This window comes from Mya arenaria, chromosome 3 (genome assembly GCF_026914265.1).
Source record: "Mya arenaria isolate MELC-2E11 chromosome 3, ASM2691426v1".
Taxonomy (NCBI): Eukaryota; Metazoa; Mollusca; class Bivalvia; order Myida; family Myidae; genus Mya; species Mya arenaria.
The window spans coordinates 12,201,222-12,224,983 of record NC_069124.1 but is presented as its reverse complement, the minus strand read 5'-3'; the positions used below and the strand labels follow the sequence as shown (position 1 = coordinate 12,224,983).

At 34.2% G+C, this 23,762-nt stretch overlaps 1 protein-coding gene and 1 long non-coding RNA gene across 6 annotated transcripts in view; one reads left to right on the top strand and one right to left on the bottom strand.

Annotated features, from left to right (window-relative positions):
• Window positions 1-7,068: 7,068 nt before the first annotated feature.
• LOC128227249 (glycine receptor subunit alpha-2-like) overlaps window positions 7,069-23,762 on the top strand; it is a 53,226-nt gene continuing 36,532 nt past the window's right edge. Inside the window, exons 1-3 of one of the 4 annotated variants that reach the window (XM_052937598.1) lie at window positions 7,069-7,120; window positions 7,311-7,780; window positions 8,245-8,309. In XM_052937598.1, the coding sequence (XP_052793558.1) occupies window positions 7,698-7,780; window positions 8,245-8,309 (148 nt within the window). In that variant the 5' untranslated portion in view covers window positions 7,069-7,120; window positions 7,311-7,697. Of the gene's footprint in view, window positions 7,121-7,222; window positions 7,781-7,846; window positions 7,892-8,244; window positions 8,310-23,762 lie in introns of those variants that run through there. The other 3 variants (XM_052937597.1, XM_052937599.1, XM_052937600.1) reach the window with 3 other exon arrangements.
• Window positions 13,180-23,680, bottom strand: LOC128227252 (uncharacterized). 2 transcript variants are annotated; one of them, XR_008259790.1, is made up of 5 exons: window positions 20,853-23,680; window positions 19,682-19,758; window positions 19,267-19,348; window positions 18,363-18,493; window positions 13,180-17,320 (listed from the first exon to the last, which is right to left on the bottom strand). It is a non-coding gene; the product is annotated as an uncharacterized LOC128227252 (long non-coding RNA). The 2 variants fall into 2 exon arrangements; XR_008259789.1 differs by having other exon boundaries at window positions 20,846-23,679.

Below are 23,762 nucleotides of genomic sequence, written 5' to 3'. Positions count from 1 at the left end.
TTCTTAATACTCATTGTTGACAATCGTTTAGTCTGACGGATTGACGTTCTTTGATCACGTTTAAAGAACACATTGTAACACTGAAATCATTGTATACCATTCCAAACTTGCGCCCTTAATTGCTGAACATTTTCGTTGTTGAAAATGCAGAATGTTTTAATTGGAATCAAATTCTTCAAGTCAAAATAATCTTATACACATCTGCCTTGGGGCACATGCACACTTAATACTTGTGTACTTACTTTATACAAGTGTCCTCCAATGGGGCACATGCACAATTATAACCTATATATAGCCTGCTACTATGGGGCACATGCACGATTATTACATGTACCATTACTTATCATAGGAGCCCGCTACTATGGGGCACATGCACGCTTAATACATGTACCATTACTTTTAAATGGAGCCTGCTACTATGGGGCACATGCACGCTTAATACATGTACCATTACTTTTAAATGGAGCCTGCTACTATGGGGCACATGCACGATTAATACATGTACCATTACTTATCAATGGAGCCTGCTACTATGGGGCACATGCACGATTATTACATGTACCATTACTTTTCAATGGAGCCTGCTACTATGGGGCACATGCACGATTATTACATGTACCATTACTTTTCAATGGAGCCTGCTACTATGGGGCACATGCACGCTTAATACATGTACCATTACTTTTCAACGAAGCCTGCTACTATGGGGCACATGCACGATTATTACATGTACCATTACTTATCAATGGAGCCTGCTACTATGGGGCACATGCACGATTATTACATGTACCATTACTTATCAATGGAGCCTGCTACTATGGGGCACATGCACGATTAATACATGTACCATTACTTATCAATGGAGCCTGCTACTATGGGGCACATGCACGATTATTACATGTACCATTACTTATCATAGGAGCCTGCTACTATGGGGCACAAGCACGATTATTACATGTACCATTACTTATCAATGGAGCCTGCTACTATGGGGCACATGTACGATTAATACATGTACCATTACTTATTATAGGAGCCTGCTACTATGGGGAACATGCACGATTATTACATGTACCATTACTTATCATAGGAGCCTGCTACTATGGGGCACATGCACGCTTAATACATGTACCATTACTTATCATAGGAGCCTGCTACTATGGGGAACATGTACGCTTAATACATGTACCATTACTTATCATAGGAGCCTGCTACTATGGGGCACATGTACGATTAATACATGTACCATTACTTATTATAGGAGCCTGCTACTATGGGGAACATGCACGATTATTACACGTACCATTACTTATCATAGGAGCCTGCTACTATGGGGCACATGCACGCTTAATACATGTACCATTACTTATCATAGGAGCCTGCTACTATGGGGCACATGCACGCTTAATACATGTACCATTACTTATCATAGGAGCCTGCTACTATGGGGCACATGTACGCTTAATACATGTACCATTACTTATCATAGGAGCCTGCTACTATGGGAAACATGCACGATTATTACATGTACCATTACTTATCATAGGAGCCTGCTACTATGGGGAACATGCACGATTAATACATGTACCATTACTTATCATAGGAGCCTGCTACTATGGGGAACATGCACGATTAATACATGTACCATTACTTATCATAGGAGCCTGCTACTATGGGGAACATGCACGATTAATACATGTACCATTACTTATCATAGGAGCCTGCTACTATGGGGCACATGCACATTATTACATGTACCATTACTTATCATAGGAGCCTGCTACTATGGGGCACATGCACGATTAATACATGTACAATTACTTATCATAGGAGCCTGCTACTATGGGGAACATGCACGATTAATACATGTACCATTACTTATCATAGGAGCCTGCTACTATGGGGAACATGCACGATTATTACATGTACCATTACTTTTCAAAGGAGCCTGCTACTATGGGGAACATGCACGATTATTACATGTACCATTACTTATCATGGGAGCCTGCTACTATGGGGCACATGCACGATTAATACATGTACCATTACTTATCATAGGAGCCTGCTACTATGGGGAACATGCACGATTATTACATGTACCATTACTTATCATAGGAGCCTGCTACTATGGGGCACATGTACGCTTATTACATGTACCATTACTTATCATAGGAGCCTGCTACTATGGGGAACATGCACGATTAATACATGTACCATTACTTATCATAGGAGCCTGCTACTATGGGGCACATGCACGATTATTACATGTACCATTACTTATCATAGGAGCCTGCTACTATGGGGCACATGTACGCTTATTACATGTACCATTACTTATCATAGGAGCCTGCTACTATGGGGAAAATGCACGCTTAATACATGTACCATTACTTATAAACGGAGCCTGCTACTATGGGGCACATGCACGATTAATACATGTACCATTACTTATAAACGGAGCCTGCTACTATGGGGCACATGCACGATTAATACATGTACCATTACTTTTCAACGGAGCCTGCTACTATGGGGCACATGCACGATTATTACATGTACCATTACTTATAAACGGAGCCTGCTACTATGGGGCACATGCACGATTAATACATGTACCATTACTTATCATAGGAGCCTGCTACTATGGGGCACATGCACGATTATTACATGTACCATTACTTATCATAGGAGCCTGCTACTGTGGGGCACATGTACGCTTAATACATGTACCATTACTTATCATAGGAGCCTGCTACTATGGGGAACATGCACGATTAATACATGTACCATTACTTTTAAATGGAGCCTGCTACTATGGGGCACATGCACGATTAATACATGTACCATTACTTATCATAGGAGCCTGCTACTATGGGGAACATGCACGATTAATACATGTACCATTACTTATCAAAGGAGCCTGCTACTATGGGGCACATGCACGATTATTACATGTACCATTACTCACCATTACTTATCATAGGAGCCTGCTACTATGGGGAACATGCACGATTAATACATGTACCATTACTTATCATAGGAGCCTGCTACTATGGGGAACATGCACGATTATTACATGTACCATTACTTATCATAGGAGCCTGCTACTATGGGGAACATGCACGATTAATACATGTACCACTACTTATCAAAGGAGCCTGCTACTATGGGGCACATGCACGATTATTACATGTACCATTACTTATCATAGGAGCCTGCTACTATGGGGAACATGCACGATTAATACATGTACCATTACTTATCAAAGGAGCCTGCTACTATGGGGAACATGCACGATTATTACATGTACCATTACTTATCATAGGAGCCTGCTACTATGGGGAACATGCACGATTAATACATGTACCATTACTTATCATAGGAGCCTGCTACTATGGGGCACATGCACGATTAATACATGTACCATTACTTTTCAACGGAGCCTGCTACTATGGGGAAATGCACGATTAATACATGTACCATTACTTATCATAGGAGCCTGCTACTATGGGGCACATGCACGATTAATACATGTACCATTACTTATAAACGGAGCCTGCTACTATGGGGCACATGCACGATTATTACATGTACCATTACTTATCATAGGAGCCTGCTACTATGGGGCACATGCACGATTAATACATGTACCATTACTTTTCAACGGAGCCTGCTACTATGGGGAACATGCACGATTATTACATGTACCATTACTTATCAATGGAGCCTGCTACTATGGGGCACAAGCACGATTATTACATGTACCATTACTTTTCATAGGAGCCTGCTACTATGGGGCACATGTACGCTTAATACATGTACCATTACTTTTCAACGAAGCCTGCTACTATGGGGCACATGCACGATTATTACATGTACCATTACTTTTCATAGGAGCCTGCTACTATGGGGCACATGCACGCTTAATACATGTACCATTACTTATCATAGGAGCCTGCTACTATGGGGCACATGCACGATTAATACATGTACCATTACTTATAAACGGAGCCTGCTACTATGGGGCACATGCACGCTTAATACATGTACCATTACTTTTCAACGGGGCCTGCTACTATGGGCCGAATGCACAATTAATACATGTTCCTTTACTTTTCAACGGAGCCTGCTACTATGGGGCACATGCACAAAATAATACATGTACCATTATTTTTCAACGGACAATGCATTTTTTTTTTCTTTTCAATGGAACACATGCATTTTTGTTTCACTCAGATATTGTTAATTTGCATATATTTTAGCGAAGCGTATAAGGTTTTTTCTGACGGTGTGTCGATTTTATTTATAACGAGTTAACGAACGACATTTTGCCTAAGTTATGTCGACTTGTACATGAATTTTGTCATAAGTATATACGATATACGCTTCCATAATTTTACAAGTGTATACTCACATATGTTATAGAGATATATTTTTGTTAAACACTAGAAGGTATTCAAGGCTCAATGTGTTTCAAGATGATATACTTGCAATGGTCTTTGTTTCTTGTTTTGAATCGTATTGATGTATTTTCAGTATTTGTTTTGAAGACGTCGATACGTATGGAAAACCATATCGTTTACTAGTACCGGTTACTTTTCCATACTGAGATTCGTTTGGTTTATTTCATTGTTTTGATGTTACGATTGTGTAAGGATATTTATACTAGCGATGCATTTATATACAGGAGATATTGTCAATCCATATGTATTCTCGATATGTTTGTACTTGCGTGACATTTTCACATACGAATTTTTATGACAGCTCAGTCTGATATATTTGTGTTATGATCAAGCGCATAATATTTTTTGTTATAGTGAGTTCTTTTACATGTGTTATATCTATTATTTCATCGCAGTTGGTAAACAAACGTTGTTATTCATTAATGCAAGTCATAGAAACCTCAGAGATTGTCATAAATCACCTATCATAGTATTTCATTAAAGCAAAACCAGTGTACACACATACATATATATATTTATATATATATATATATATATATATATATATATATATATATATATATATATATATATATATATATATATATATATATATATATATATATATATATATATATCATGTTTGCTTTCTATTTTAGTATTGAAAATAAATAATAAAAAAACACTGTCTTGTTTTGAGTCTTTAATGATTTTAAATGATAGCACTTAGATTCAAACAATGTGCACTAGATTTAACATTGTTGTTTTTTATCTGAAGTCATTATTATGTTATGCACCAGTCAATTGTAACCACGCCCCCCCCCCCCCGGTCCGGGGAATAGCCGGGACTTTGACTTTTGGTCCAGCCAACCCCGGGTAAAATCCCCACCCTTCGGGGAACTGATGGTTAAACCCCGGCCAAATGCCCCCGCATCCCAGAGACACCCCCGGTCTTGGGGGGGGGGGGGGGCGTGGTTACAATTGACTGGTGCATTAAAGCATGTTGCAATTGAAACACACACGTACGAGGGCTGTCTAAAATGCGTTGTCGTTCATGATAACGTATTTTCAAAGTATTTGGTGAGAATATAAAATAGACTAATACATTATCTTTTTGTGTGTGTTTTTGTGATTGTTTTAATACTTAGTATTAAAATATTTAGTTTAAGCAAAGGGTATAAAATGTAACTGATTTAATGATTAAACATATATATGCATGCGTATAATGCTAGAATTCGGTGTAATTGAACGCACTTATGTGTACTATAGGTAAAATGTAAAATAGTTATCAAAGCTGAACCAAACTTTCTCAGAATCAAGCGTTTTTACCGAAGGGGGTGAGAACACTATTTTTGTATGTTTATAGAAATCTTGCTTCCGTTAAGTTTTCTGTTTAGAACTAATTTAAGTACTCAAAGTAGTCCGGTAAGCGCAGTTACAAGTGCCCTCGCTTCTCACCTAGGCGACCGGGTTTGATTCCTTGCCTGGGCGCATGTGAGTTTGGTTTGTTTTCATAAAGTCGGACAAGCGGATTCTATCTGGGTTCTCCGTTTCACCCAATACACAATACCACACTCTCGCGCAACTTCGTGCCAAAGAGAGTGATTCAGTAATATAAGTTGATATAACTTGTTTCACTGACGATGTATAAAAAGAAGTTTGAACTAATTAAACAGTACTCTCGAACTACAATCTTAAAGATGCAGCAATATCACTAAGTTCGTAAAATGTTAAAGTGACACTCTTATTCAAAATCAATACATAGACATGTATAACAAACATCAATTTTGACTGATAAACCTTAACTGCTTACTAAATAATGCATTAATGGAAAATATTAATATTTACTGATAAGAAGATTGTAACCGTATATCTAATCGCATGAGAAAGGGCAAAGATATTAAATGATTGGTGAGTGCTAAAATATTTACAGTGATCTACTATACTATAGTCTCAGAAGGTAGAAGTAACGTGTTTTATGCGCATTACTTTCAAATTCAACTCGGTATCCTTCATTAGAACCATTGTTTTCGACATTCATTTATCACTTTTGGAATATTAAAACAATATTATTAAATGTGGTAAATCTTATTTGGGAGTAAGAGTGAATCTTTAAATATTAAAATTATCATAGAAATTCCGTCAGCAAAACAACAGCACCTGGAGCAAATTGACAAACCTAAAATACCCTCGCTCTACCTCACCTGTTTCCAAACTTAGATAAGTCTTAAGGAAATTATGCAGTTTCCAACGATTTCTGTGATACTTTTTATTTATTATTATAATAATTACCGTCGCTATTAATTATTAAATGTACAGTGTCTATGAATGTTTTGAACGGCCCTCGTATATTGGGATAATTATCTGAAATCTATCCCGGCCTACTTTTCCAGCAACGTATTCACGAGGATCCGTGCAGTTTGTTTACAGGAAAATCTATTAAAATTGATGGGTGAGATCACAGAATTGATAAAGATATTTCGTGCTTCACAGCATTCTTTTATCCGCGGTAAATTATTGAGAAAATTAAGTTCCGATGCCACGGTCCCGGGCCTATCTAAACCGCTGTATAATCATCTAAAATATTTCCAATGAAAACAAATCGTGAACAGCGTGTAATTCAAAATTTCAACAGTGACGATCATTAAAATAATTACAAAACCGACGGCCGAGTGTACTGGGTAGGCCGGTCACGTTTTGACAAAAAACTCCGAAAAGCAGAATGGGAACAACTTATTCTCATTCTGCTTTAAACAAGCTAGGGCATGGATCTTCTTCTTCTTCTTCTTCTTCTTCTTCTTCTTCTTCTCTGAATTTCTTTTAAATAATTATTAACAATGGAGTTCAAATTTGATTATCATTTTTCTGTAGGACCCAATTAAACGTGGGCGAGTCCCTTAAAACGTAACAAATTCCCGAAATTTGGCGGGGAAAATACACAACAGTTTCATATTTTAATTTAAGTATTTAAGAGTATAAATCAAAGAACCAAATAAGAACAGAATGGACGTACCAAATGTTGCCATGCAGCCTTGAAGAAATTCATGTTTGCCTAATTCATCAAGCGGTTTTCCATACAAGACGCAATACAAGACATTGGCTTGGCTCTGTGGCCAAGTTAGCGAACAACTATCAGTTCAATATCGACTTTACTGAGATGATTTCCCCCGGAACTCGAGATTATGAAATGATTTAAGTGGATAACTTTAGGCGAACATTTCGGGGGTCATTTTTGTGTTTTGAATATTCTCTACGAAAATGAAGTGTGGATACTTTTCGAGTGTATATTTTATAATTGCGTTGTGCACATTGGAAGTATGTGGAGTTTCTGATAAAACAAGGTAATTGGCAGATACGATTTACTTTTCATGGTTTATTCATTTTTCATTAAAATCTGATGGTAGCCACAGATCAGTTTTTCTTGGATATCTAATCGACATGCTATTTAGGAGGTGAATAAGCGTGCCTTTGATCTTATTCGTTTTTATAAAATATACTTTTGATGATTAGACTATTGCGGAATACTTTTCATAATGTTGAAGAATGTTTCCCTTCCTGGACATACATAGTTCTCGTTGTCTCAAACTAACGTTTGTTACCACGGCTATTGCTTTCAGTTAATCACAAGAAATGCACATATTGTCTGTGCGTTGCATTCATTTGTATGTACTTTGAAAAGCATTGTCCGTCCCACGCAATAATCCGGGGCCCAGGGCGATGTATACGCTCAAACCGTTTCCCCCAGCCTCCTGGATCAATCGTTTATATGGCGGGACGCTAAATCAAATCCCTTTGTATTTTGCAGGTCGTATTTTCTTCAGCTTCTAAACGATATGGCTCCGACTCGGACCCCGCCGAACTACGACATGAGTGAGTTAAATACGTTGTTATGTGTGTAGCATCGCCTATCTCGTGTCGAATGTAAGCATTTATCAAAATGCTTTATGGCCGTCGCACTTTTCCATATTTGCCGAAAAGTAAAATCATTATGCTTATTCTATACTAGTTTAAAGCCAATAAGCTTTGTTGAATATTATTGTTTACACGAACGATTTCATGTTGTGAGGAAATCGTGCGAATTCTTCATAATGTTTTGTGAAACGTCACATGCTAAAAAAATAAAATGCTAAATTATGGGTTTAAACGTAAACGTCAAACTTACAATACATATCAGCGATAAATAATGGTATTTATTCTAGTTAAACAGGCATATAATTACATAGAGCCATATAAGTAAACGTGTAATTGAGTAAAACCGAACCGAATGGAAAAGAATACATTGGAATAGAAACGAGAAAAGAAAAGAATACAATAGAATGGAATGGAATGAAAAAAGAATAGAATAAAATAGAATAGAATAGAATAGAATAGAATGGATAAGAATGTAATGGAATAGAATAGAATGAAATGAAAAGAATGGAGTGGAATAGAATATAATTGAATGTAATATAATAGAACAGCATTAACACATAAGCAGTCACCAATGACCTTGACATTAAATATACCGAGTGTAATACATGACTACATTGTTGGGTACTGACAGAAACCATAACGGTAAGATCGTAAGCTAGATTAGGCTGAGGCCTATTCAACTTGATATCTCCGCGACCTTGACCCAAAATAAATCATTTACCGATCACGACCAATAAGCGTATGTAAGCATATAAGTTTGAAACGTCGCACCAATTCATTATGTTATTATACAGTCGATACGCAGTAAAATCACATTACAAAACAAGACTGGCCCTTAACCTTTGACTGAAAGTATGGACATTTTTGTTTTCCGTTTTTGACCTCATTTATTATCATTTGCATAAGATCATCCTTTTTATTAGAATATATGAAAATGATATGCGCTCACTTGGGAAATAAAAACGAAAATGAGGAGAATGGAGGGGTGAAAACAACATATCCAATCTTCCTGCAGAATGTGAAAATGAGTCCCAGCGAGATATATCAAGTTTGTCCTTCAATTGCGGTCAATGCTGTAGAAATGTGTGTAAACATACTTACAACGTGTATTTAATAAATATGTGTATGTGTGCACCTATGTGCACATATATACTACTTGTATAATTGTCATAAGTTCTCTCCTCGGTATACATACATACGAAAACAACGCTGCAATTAGATCGCGTAGTAATTTTAATTTGGCAGTTAAACTTAATGTCTTAACTCTTGGGAATCTTAATTATGTTTGCAATAATACACTTATTTGACAATCAATTTAAACTTGGATCTAAAAATACAGGCCCCCAGTAAAACACTACATTAAATCAATAACATAATTCAAAATTTTACGAACTACTACTAATGTACTGGCATACATCCGAAGTTGTTTTCGTAGAAAATGGCCGAACAATTTCGAGTGTTATAATTGAATTCTCCAATTAAAATATTAGATCATATAAGAAGTAATCCTAGAACTACTACAGGAATTAGACATCTACTGGACCTTAAATTACCAGTAAGTGCAATATTCCAGAGAGAACAGTATAATGATAGCAAAAACAGAATGTTAATAAGAATCCGAACTTCTGATCTCTTCAAACTCCTCTGGTTTATCTCCGGTTTTGCATGAGAATCTATGTTTAAAAGTTTAATATTTTTAAATAGCTCAAGCGTTTTATTAACACACTCATTTTGAAACTGGTGCCATTTCGTGAATTTTAATCAATTGCTAGGAATTTTGAAGATATGTTCTAGACTCTGCGGTCACAGTGACACTGTCTTTGGATATTGAAGTTCTTAGAAAGCAAAAGCATTTTCGTATTTTCTTTAGTTTTAGAGTATATCTGAGACAATCGGCAATATTTGTATTTTGCCATTTCCAAATATTGATTGATAGGACTTGTAAATGAGTTGCATTAAATGGTATTTGGATTCTACAGAACTCTGTGTATGTAAAGTTATATTTTTCCTGCTGGTACTGTCAGTAAATCTACCCGTCTCTATGTCTAAACAGTGAGATAAGGTTCTAAATTTAGATAATTACCTTCTATATTCATCAATTTCAACATCGAAGAGATATTTTTCAAATACTTAACCAGATTTAAACATTAGATAATGATTCCTGTTTGACTGGATAATTATAGATTCGTGCTTTGTTTATACTTACTACTACTGGCCTCAATAATAATTTATCACGAGGTATACACACGCTGGTAATTGTAGTAACGAAATAAAAAGCCAAGGCTATTTTTATAATTTATCAATGAATCATGATGCGTTATTAGGAAACCACGCACATTTTGGTAAAACTGTATCGTTAGAAGTCTGCAGATTGGCTTCATCAGATTTATCATTTTAGAACAGATACCAAACTGTACTATGTTTTATCAATAAAAGTATTGCGAAGGAAAGAATCAAAAGCTTTCTCATAATCAATGAACGCACAATACAGCTCAATTTAACGCTGTAAACGTTTTGTTTTAACAAATGGAGGATACATATACTATATATCAGCTGCAGTTGTATTGCTTCTTAAACATATAAACAGTGAATTATTTGAATCTAGAAAAAAATATTAAATTTAGAATGCTTAGACCAAGTTGAGATTGATATCTTATATCAACACAGTGCATAGACTCTATACACTATATGGATATGCACGATACACCGTGACAGTACATACACTGGTGTTATATTCTATACCAGTATATACTGTGCACGGTATATATTCTATTCATTCTCAGAGGTGTTGAAGCAGTGCTTCAACACCCCTGTTCTCTATACAATGTATACAGCCAGAGATTTTGAAGATTTACTTCAACTCCTCTGTTATAGTCTATATACATTGTGGAAGCGTGCACTATATTATATTCATTGTCAAGAGGTGTTGAAGCAGTGCTTCAACACCCCTGTTCTCTATACAATGTATACAGCCAGAGATTATGAAGATTTACTTCAACTTCTCTGTTATAGTCTATATACATTGTGGAAGCGTGCACTATACTCTATTCATTGTCAAGAGGTGTTGAAGCAGTGCTTCAACACCCCTGTTCTCTATACAATGTATACAGCCAGAGATTTTGAAGATTTACTTCAACTCCTCTGTTATAGTCTATATACATTGTGGAAGCGTGCACTATACTCTATTCATTGTCAAGAGGTGTTGAAGCAGTGCTTCAACACCCCTGTTCTCTATACAATGTATACAGCCAGAGATTTTGAAGATTTACTTCAACTCCTCTGTTATAGTCTATATACATTGTGGAAGCGTGCGCTATACTCTATTCATTGTCAAGAGGTGTTGAAGCAGTGCTTCAACACCCCTGTTCTCTATGCAATGTATCAACCAGAGATTTTGAAACTTTACATCAATTCCTCTGTTATAGTCTATATACATTGTGGTGGCGTGCACTATTCTTTATCTGTAAATTTGAACCTGTGTTATAGTCTATATACATTGTGGTAGCGTGCACTATACTATACTCATTCTCAGAGGTGTTGAAGCAGTCCTTCAACACCTCTGTTCTCTATTCAATGTATACAAACGGAGATTTTTGAACAAAAAATGGAGAAAACTGCACAAAAATAATTTTGATGAATTTAGGTCATATCAGGCAACATATTTAATATACTTAAATCATAGAACAATTATATGGCGCAAAAAATGATTTTTGGGGTAAAATGTTGGAAAAATTAAATGAAAATGACAATTTATGAATTTTGCCAATAACTCTGCCTTATTTTGCAATAAAAACACCAGAACTACTGCAGCTAATATATATCATTTAACATTATTATATATTATATAGAAACACAGTTTTTTTTTAAAATATGATTTTCGGGGTAAAATGTATGAAAAATTAAATGGAAATGAGAATTTCTGGAATTTGCCAATAACTTTTTCAAATATTGCAATAGAATGACCAGAATTACTGTATTTCATAAATATTACAGTTTAATATATCAAAAGTAAAGAAACTATGTAATTTTGTGAAATGTGAATTTTGGGGAAAATGTTTGAAAAATTAAATAAAAATGAGAATTTCTGAAATTGCAAATTATTAGCACAAATTTTGCAATACAATGACCAGAAATTTTACTGTATTCAATAGATACTATAAAACAGTATAACAAACCTAAAGTGTAGAAACCATGTATTGTGTGAAGTGTGATTTGGGGGGTAAAATGAAATTAAATAAAAATCGACACACAGCAGTTATCAAACAACACAAATAAACAAAAATCATTTATGTGCATTTTTCTGAAATTGTCTCCTTAATTTTTGAAGCTCTGCATCAATCCTCTGTCAAATCAATTAACCTTGTTCTCTGTATTCATTTATGATGATCCCCTTTTAGTTAATAAATCTTTTGAAATCATTGAAAATTGACCTTTTTCTCTGTCACCTGTATGTCGATGAATTTTATAATGCAGATATTTGCCAGACTCGCAAAATTCATAACAAACCAAAAGCCCAAGGCATTTTTTCAAGAATATAATGCGACAGTCACTTGGGTGTGGAGCCTTGCCCAGCAACGTCTACATTTTTAAATTGTCATAGCCTAAAATCATAGCCTAAAATTGTCATTTCCCGACATGCCAACATTTAGACATATCCAACATGATAACCCAAACTAAGGTCTCCCTAGGCTAAATACTTTTCCAGCTAGACACTAGAATTGGACCTACAATATCGAAGATGTCCATAAAACCCAATTCACATAACAGGACAGGAGACCAGGACAACCAAAAGACATGGTTGTCTATGTTATAAACAAACAAGACTATGCATTTACCATAACTGTATCTATTTTGAACATGAACAGAACATTAGTAAATTTAATCCTAAGAATCTGATGTCAATAATCCCGTACATGTATGTATATCTATGTCCATCAATATGATAAGAAATGGAAGTTTCTTCTAAAACATACACAGAAACAGCTATTGTTCATATAAACCATAACATAAGGTGTCTTATAATTATGTCAACAAGAGCTGTCTTTGGACAGCACGCTCAATTAAATGAGGCTTTGTCTTAAAAATGAATACAATAATGATGTAATATGTGCCTGTCGAAAGCAATAAAAAGAGTCAAATTAAAAAGTTAACTAGAAATGCTGCAATGCAACAAGAACTTCAGCCTTTATTGTGAGATTCAGTTTTAAATGTATTAAAACTGAAGTTATTCAGTACCAAGCATTTTTCTATTTTTAGTTACAGTGACCTAGGGACCCAAATCAAATATAACAAGAGTGACACTCACAAAATTCGCCCATCAATAATTTCTTGGATTCTAAATTCATCCTTAATCGTACCCAAGAGACAATCAGTGTGTACTTGGCAAAGCATTTATACCGGCAAACATTCTTGGTAAAGATTTTATAGCTACAAACATTTTCAGCAAGTTTGGTGAAGGTCAGATGAGAATTGTTCAAGTTAGAGAGTAGACAAAGCTTAAATGGCAAGGGCAGTAATCCTGAAGTGCTTCGGGGCATTTGGCTGATTATCATACTTGACCGATTTATTTTACCAACAAATATTTTCAGCAAGTTTGGTGAAGATCAGATGATAACTGTTCAAATTACAGTGGACAAAGCAAAAATGGCAAATTTTGACCAATTCAAGGGCCATAATCCTGAAGAGCCTGGCTGGTTATAGAACTTTGCCAAGAATATATACCAACAAACATTTATAGTAGCAAGTTTGGTGAAATTCGGATAAAAACTGTTCAAGTTTGAGAGTAGACAAAGCTAAAATGGCCAATTTTGATAAATTCAGGGGGCCATAACTCTGGAGTGCCTAAAGCGATTAGGCTGGTTATCGAACTTGACCTAGATATTTCACCTCAAACACTTTCATGAAGTTTGGTGGAAATTGGATGAGAAATGTTCAAGTTAGAGAGCGGACAAAGCTAAAATGGACAATTTTGACAAATTCAGGGGGCCATAACTCTGGAGTGCCTAAAGCGATTTGGCTGTTTATTGAACTTGACCGAGATATTTCACCAACAAACACTTTCATGACGTATGGTGGAAATTGGATGAGAAATGATCAAGTAAGAGAGCGGACAAAGCTAAAATGGCCAATTTGGACAAATTCAGGGGGCCATAACTCTGGAGTGCCTAAAGCGATTTGGCTGGTTATCGAACTTGACCTAGATATTTTACCAACAAACACTTTCATGAAGTTTGGTGGAAATTGGATGAGAAATGTTCAAGTTAGAGAGCGGACAACATTGTGGAGCCGCCCGCCCGCCCGCCATGGGTGTTCCCATAATACGGCCATCGCAAGATGGGCGTATAAAAATGAATGGAAATTTTGCCTTTAGACAGTTATTAAATGGTAAATAATATTTGACAGTTATCTATGTACATCTACATTTTAACTTTAAAAAGGTTTCCTTGACATTAAACAATCATTTGTTTTTATAAACAAAAAATTAACAAAACAATGTGGCGAACAGATCAAGAATCTAGGTTTAAGAAGTGACATTTCTAGAGGCTTACCATGTGCTCCAATATGTATGGAACTTAATAACCAAGGTTTTATTGAATTTATACTGTCATATAGGGTAATGTGCAATATAGTTAACAGAACACTCAAAAGTACAATGAAACATTTAGGTTAGAAGTTAAAATATAATTAGACAATTAGCCATAATTGACCAAGTCAGTATGGAAATTAACAACAGAACAATGTAACTAAAAAAAAATATAGATTAAAAATAATAATATATGATTTGCATTCATTTAATTCAAGTTTAAAACAAACTTTTAATAATGAGCTAGCTCAATTGTTACTAAGCAATGTGCTTTATTGCTCACCTCAGAACCAGACACATTATTTGTTTCAATAATATGTTCACAAGCTTTTATTCACTAAAATATGTGCCTAATTATTAACTTTTTACATGTTATGCCTTATTTGTTGAAAAGTCTTGCTGGCTTAGTTGTGATTTATGATGAGGAAACAATACCTCTATGAATAGCAATTTTTAAGGTTTTTAATACTTGACTTAGTGACTCCTGTTTCATATTACCTACATTCATTCTTTAAGGAAAGCTTGGGAAGAGAATATGGCCTATAAAACTAGAACATAGTTTTTTTCTAAAACTTGACCAAATTTCATTCATATGAAGTGGAACTTGAGGCCACTCTAATCAAACACATTTTGACCAATAAACAAGTTTCACCTAATATTATTTAAATGTTGACGAGAATAAATACTGACAAATATCATGAAAAATTATATATATAGTTTCTGAAGCATTTACAGTTTATATTATTAGAACAAACAACCTACATGCTTTTTGTCCAACCTGAACAGTTATCAATCTCTACTAAGATTTTTTTGGTAAACATATTCTGGCCAGTATGAATAAAGACCAAAGAGACAAGAGCTGTCACAGAGACAGCGCTCTCGACTATTCCGCTGCTTTTCAGTGTAAGGATTGAAAAGTTTTGGCGAAACATGCATGGATCATTGTTAGATTAGATTTCAATGCAATACATGATGTGCGGAGATACATGCAAAATTTTAACCAGAATTTTTATCTAATTTGATTATTCAATTAGGTTGGGTGGTTGTATAAAGTCTCAATGCAATTCATCCAGTAGTTGCTGAGATATTAACCTATGTGTGCTTACATGCAAAACCTTAACCAGAATTTCTGAGTGAAATAATAAAGGCAAGTATTTGCATTAAATGCAAACTATAGTTATATAACTTGGAAAATTAAGTAGGTTGGATGGTTGAGTACCATTGTATCAAGTCTCAATGCAATACCTCAAGCAGTTGCTGAGATATTAACCTATGTGTGCTTGCATGCAAAACCTTAACCAGAATTTCTAAGTCAAATAATAAAGGCCTATTATGTACATTAAATGCAAACAAGAGTTATCTTACTTGTTTAAATAAGTAGGTTGGATGGTTGAGTACCATTGTATCAAGTCTCAATGCAATACCTCAAGCAGTTGCTGAGATATTAACCTATGTGTGCTTGCATGCAAAACCTTAACCAGAATTTCTAAGTCAAATAATAAAGGCCTATTATGTACATTAAATGCAAACAAGAGTTATCTTACTTGTTTAAATAAGTAGGTTGGATGGTTGAGTACCATTGTATCAAGTCTCAATGCAATACCTCAAGCAGTTGCTGAGATATTAACCTATGTGTGCTTGCATGCAAAACCTTAACCAGAATTTCTAAGTCAAATAATAAAGGCCTATTATTTACATTAAATGCAAACTAGAGTTATCTTACTTGTTTAAATAAGTAGGTTGGATGGTTGAGTACCATTGTATCAAGTCTCAATGCAATACCTCAAGTAGTTGCTGAGATATTAACCTATGTGTGCTTGCATACAAAACCTTAACCAGAATTTCTAAGTCAAATATTAAAGGCCTATTATTGGCATTAAATGCAAAGTAGAGTTATCAAACTTGGTTAATTAAGTAGGTTGGATGGTTGAGTACTATTGTATAAAGTCTCAATGCAATACCTCAAGTAGTTGCTGAGATATTAACCTATGTGTGCTTGCACGCAAACCCTTAACCAAGGGGTGACGCCGACGCTTGGGTGAGTAGTATAGCTCTCCATATTCTTTGAAAAGTTGAGCTAAAAATGAGTCCCCATACTAAAGTGTTAACACTGTATGAAACTGTTAATAAAAATGAAGGACAGACTATGATCAATCACAATAGTTCAACATGAGCACTTTGTACTGTGTTGAGGTAAATGTTAATCATCCAACTTATTTAAGGGTAATCTATTTTCAAATCTATAATGTATTTGTCTGTTAAAAGTTAAAATTGGTATATCATTCCAATTTTAGTGAATCTTTATGTGATGGATGTCTTGTCCATTAAGTTGCCTTCAATGAAGATTTTGAAGTCAGACTGTCTCTTGTTGGATGTGGGGAGTTTTCTGAAAGAAAAAGGAACATTAAGCAATACATAAACACAGTTCCATTGTTGGCTTCAAATATTGAACTATTAAGGAGCTTTTCATTCATTTGTGCCATTGGCTTCAATGTTAAAATTTGATAGTTACCCCATATAAGAATCATTTGAAAGGGCTTTGCATACTGATTACTTATATGTAAAATCAATGACAAGAACATATTTTCACCTTGAAAAGTTATTGCTGGCATCCCAAAATCACATTATTGTTCATCAGATACATTAAGTTATTATCTATCTTGCAAAAGCTCTATGGTTGATTTTGAAATATGATAGTTCTTATACATATTATATCTTAATATTAAAAATTAGCCACACTTTTTGTGATATAGATTTTATATATATGCACATAAAAATATGTAACAAAAAATATACAAATAAATAAGAAATGATAAAAACACACAAATCTTAGTTTATTTTACATTGATAGATAGTTCATATAAACTTTGCTAAACACAGAAAGAAAATAATTGTTTCTATTACAGGATTTAAACCTGGACAATTAATTTTAATGTGAATGAGCATATTTGAGCATGATCACAACTGTGCATTACAACAAAGGATAACATTGAAAACTAACAAAGGGCAACTACTACAAAAAATTCTTGAGTTATGGTTTCTGTGCACTGCACTTCTGCTAAATGAGATCTATCTGTACATATTTGAAGTTTGAGATCAACACCTCAAAGACTTTTCAAGTTCTGCTGCAGACAAAAACTCAGTATGAAATATAACAAAGGGTTATTACAAAAAGAACTGTAAACAGAGTTATGGTCCCTTAACACTGCACTTCTTCTCAATAGGGATCTATCTGTATATGAAGTTTGAAGTTAATACCTGGGGGATTTATGCTCAAGATTACATTCCGTGCACACGCACACACACGTGCACAATTACACAATTACTGTATCCACTTTGCCTTTTGGCAAGGGATAATCAATAGATTAGTCCTCATCATCACGGTCTAAAACAAACATGATGAACATAATCTGGAATAAAAACTGTACCTAGATGAATTTGTAACAGGTGGCGATCATTCATCACTTTCCTGTTTCCTGTTTCTCATTGTGTCATTCCTGTATCTCATTGTGTCTTAGTTGGTTTAGTACAACTCTGGCCTGGTCCACAATTGCAACAACTGAAAAACAACTGAACAATTAGCAAAAGAGAACTTATACCTTAAATGTACATAATATATTGCTACTAAAAAATGACTCATACTGTCAAACACTTGTTTCCATGAAAAACTACAGCTATCACCTATTGTAATAAGAGGTTTCACTGAGAGTGATGTTTGCTTTTAAGCATACAGTCACCAATTAGGCAATAATTTTAAAACTGCCAAGCACAAAATAAACATAAGAAAATAATCCTTAATATACCAAAAACAGAATAGTGTTTTGTTAAATTAAAGTAAAAAATGAAAAAAAGTTATGAAGAGAAGAAAAAAATATAAAGATAATAATCAAAGGTTTACAATTCTTTGACTACCATACACAATTTAATGATTCATATGCACAGCTATTTTTCTTATCACGTCCAATATGTGCATGAAGTTTTAAGTTAATACCTCAAAAACATAGAAAAGTGAAAGAAAAATAATCAAAGACCAATAACTCTAAAATACCATAAACAAAAATGTTTTTTGCACAGCACTTCTCCTCAACATATTTAATATGTGTTAGAAATCTCAGAAGCATTTGGAATTATGGATAAAAGAAGACTTGTCCAAATGAACCCTAACCATCAAGTGGTAGGAGTATAATAGCAGAGACAAATCATACATATGTCTTTATATATAATATGTCAATGTATGTTTGAACAGAATTAACATAATTATGTTAATTCTCATTTCTTGGCTTACCTCATATTTATATTGTTATACATAGAATTAATCCAAAGAGAACTTACCATTCACTGACAAGATTTCCTCATTATACACAGGAGTATCTTCATACTTTTAGAATCTCTCCATTTTTCTTCTCCATGGGAACTGCAATGCATAACACATAAGAAAGGAAATCAAACAATTGCATTTTTTAAAACAATTTGTAGAGAAAAATAAAACATGACTTCAGACACATGCAGAATTATTTGCATTTATTTTAAGCAAGTTACAAGAGTAACTGTACCCTATGCCATCTGAGTAAAATCTGCATGCAACAAACATGTGCATGCAAAATTGCATGGACTTTCATTTATTTGCTTAACAGTTTCAATTAAACCTAACAACCTGACCAAATACTTGAAATATCTTATACTTGAATACATTATGTTATACTAGTAAATGACATTGAGTACATGTAAATATGTGTTAAAAATCTACCTTTCAAATCCAATGCTTTCTTTGCATCAAAACGTTTGTCTGTTTGCCCTTAAATTGGTCCCTCAAAAGTATCTGGTCTGAAATAAATATAAAATTCACCTACTTTTAAGCTAAAATTAGCTATAATACTAACTTGGCTGATCTTAGGAAAAATGAGTCTTAAAGCTGCACTCTCACAGATTGACTGTTTTAACATTATTATTATCTCAGAGAATCAATGCCTTTAATTGCTGACAATAAAACAGATGTCATGTATTGAGAAATCTGCTTAATATTTCATTTTACTGAAAATGTTCAAATTTAAGTCACAGAACAACAATTATGAACGTACATATGAAAAACAGCTATCTGATATTTTTTCAGCAGTTTTAAATCATAGTTCGCGGACATAATTTATGCACTAACATTGCATGATTCATTCCATGATGAAAAAAAAGTTGTCAGAATGGTAAATCTGTGAAAATGCAGCTTTAATAACAATCCCCAACAGTTCCTCCCAAAGACTTGTCTAAAAGGGGCTGTAATCTGTTTAATGAAATAGCGGAAAAAAAGAAAATTGACGAAAACTGACATAAACTTGGTATCTATGTGTACAATGCATTAAAACTTACTAACTGAAGTACCACATAATTTACAATAAAAAAAATTCGCCAATATATTACAAGTTAGGTATAAAGATTAAATATTCCAACTGTTTAGGATAAGCCTTCATAGCACAGTGGATACAACACTGGACTGCAATTTTGGCGACACCGGTTCCAACCCATTCTCTGACTTGATATTTTTTTTTACATTTTGCATTTTGGTAATTTTTTTTACCATTATGACATCAAAGATCAAAATATTTTTTGAATAATTGTCTTGAGATTCTTTACAGAATATTTTTTTTTTTTTTTGGGGGGGGGGGGGGTCCCACCCCCTTTCTGGATCCGCTAGTGTGGGTTACTCCCGTAAAATGAACTGAATTTAATTTGGTGCAAAGCTCTAATAAAAATTTGTGTATTCAATTAAATTCATAAAACTAATTAATGTAAACAAACCATTTGCAACTATCCATGAATAACTTTTAAATGATAGTGATTATTTTCATTTGCATGATAACTAAGAAAATATAAAATAACACTTGAGTGTCCTGTATGGTATCCCGATATAGTCAATACTTACAACTTACATGTGCAGGAATCAGGAAGGAGTTCCATTCTACCAACTTAATACCATTCTTATTTGTCGTCTTCTTAACCGGATGCTTGAATTTTTGTAAACAAACCCAAGGCCACTACTTTTATATAAATTGGTTAACAAAACCGGCGGGTCTAATTTTCCGAAAAGTACAAAAAAAATAAAAAATGAATTTCACTTTTTTTTTTAAAGATCATTTTCCCGACCGTATTGATTTTGGTGCGAAACGAAAGAAAAACGAACGGATAAGAGTACGAATGCAGTAGATCTCGACTGGTTTGTTGTTCCGTAGTCGTATTCGCCGATTTATAGTGATAACATGTGAGCCAGTCAACTGTTATGGCAGCGCCGTTGGCAATGGCGAAATTGACGATAGCAGTCATTCTTTGTATAAAAATAATTAAGTTAAATATGCAGGAGTTGTTAAAATAACAATAGCAAAATACATTGGCAAATTTAACAGCCGACACAAACAATAACGGTCACGTGATTGTTGTTTTTCCCCGCAAATTTAGGTCATGAAAATATTGTTGTTTATAGATGAAAAATAAGTGGCAGCGGCTGCCATCGAATAAGTAGACACAAATATCTGTAAATTATGTGTGAGAAAAATATTTTATAACATTTTATGGTTAATATAAAATAACAGTGCACTTAGTGTGAGTGGTGAAATCGAAAGTAAAATTTTTAAGTTGACACCGGTGATCTAGTTTCACAAGTTCGGTCGGTTCTCTTTATGGATTTTAAATCACAAACTGGTTTGGAAATACTGGTCATTGAGTCAATGTAAAGCTTGGGTTTATTCTAGATTACAATGTTTATTCATGTTTGGGTTAATAGTAGAGTAAAAACAATGAAAGAGTTGAACACATGTGTCAATGCAATTTACTAATGCCAGGAGTTGTGTGCAAAACATTAAGATAAAACAACACGGAAAACTATTTTGAATAAGTCCATTTTAATTTGTTATGAACTTGATATTTCACTATAAATGAGATTTGTTGTTGTAACCAAGGAATTCTCTTTAAAATGAAAAATAAACAATCATGAAGTATAGATGCCCTGTGAACGCATGATACACAAAATGGCGGAGTTGGGAGAAGATGAAAATATCCGATAAATAATTATGGATTTCACTGTTGCTATCATTGGTACATAAAGTTAAGTCACATGCTAGATTTATTATTTTGCTATGTGATTTTTATGTACTGATGTGGTAATTTGCTGCAAGATTTGAATCCGAAATGGATTTGCTGAACATCGCATGGTAAATATCCCGGTCCGAAAATATCCGGACTTAGCATGGATTGGGTTACACACAACTAGGACCCCGCATGGTAAAGGTTATTAAAACTCAAATCTAGGTCTAGTTTGGTTTTTAGTTTTTCAGGAATTGTTTGCACAATATTAAAGCACAATGTCTTCATACAATATTACTTCCTTATTTACAAAATTGGAAATTATTTCACTTTATTGACATTTTCCAATATTGAAATAACTGAAACAATGCTTAGAAAATGTAATGTGTTGTCTTAATACAGTGCAATTCTTGTGTATTTTAAAGCGTAAAATTTGCCTTCCCTTTTTTCCAATTTAATATTGGTCAGTTTTTAAGTGTTCTGCATTCACTTTTGCTTTAGCATACCCTTAAAGCTAAACAAATGTCCTGCTGAGTAATATTCAATGTATCTTTGATAAAAAGTGTAGTTTATACATGTAAACATGTTTTATAGTAATATCATTGATGTTTTATATGCACAGTATGTAAGATTTAAACTGTGTGTTTAATTAGAACCTTGAAACTTTGAGTGTATTAAAACATGCATTAATATTAGTTTAAAAATTTAAAATGTCAAGTAAATGATATAAATTATCAATGTATTTATGTTGTTCTCTGACTTTCACCCTTTAAGAGTATGTTTTGTGACTTTTTACCTTTTTTTTTTTTTTTTTTTCGACCACCCGGTGGACAGTTTTTCCAAAAATTCTTGTAAACCAAAAAATAAAAAAGGAGTGGCCCAATGAACCCTGCATCGTTCCACTAGACTTTCTCGCTTAATATTTACGCTCGGTTGTGCCTGTATCGAAGAAAATGAAGACCAGTCCAAAACATTGCGTCATTTAGTATTTAGCACGCGCTAGAGTGATTCAAAACATCGAATTTGACCGACACTGAACAGAGGTAAATGGTTATTTTCTTTGAAAATATAACACTTTCGAGTTCAAAAGGTAATTGAATTTATGTAGATACGTAAACAATTGACAGTTTAACGAGTATATTTTATTGATATAACGAAGTACTCCTTAAAGCTGCACTCTCACATATCTCGGAACAACCTATTTACGACCACAACCTATTTTCGACCGCCTCCTGAAAATGGGTAAAACACTTCTATTTTGCGTCACTTCCGGTAAAAATATGCTCCAATAGTTAACCATAACAGTGATACTGTCAGAAAACTTCATTTGAAAAAGAATGGGAATGGTAGAGTTAAAAAAACTTTAGTTATACTTGAAACAACACCAATTTGTCATTTTTAATTAATGCCAAATTAGACCCTTCGTATAAAATGATTTCACATGTGAAACACTTCTTTAAAATCGTGTTGTTTTTGTTTGCCAGATCTTACATATCTACCAAAGCCTAAAACCTATGCCCTATTGTTTTCTAAGTATAGTGCACAACATTAAAAGCGCATCAAAATATGGTATGTTGCTTATTCTAAAATTAATGAAATTCATCTACAGGCAACTATATTGAATTGCATTTGGGAGCTCAGTTACCATAAAAATATACATATTGCAGCCTAGGCAGGTCATATGAGGCTCATTCAGAGTTGGACCAGTGATAACAGGGTTCATGATGGGTGAATTTATCATTTTGTACCCTTGTGAAAGCAGG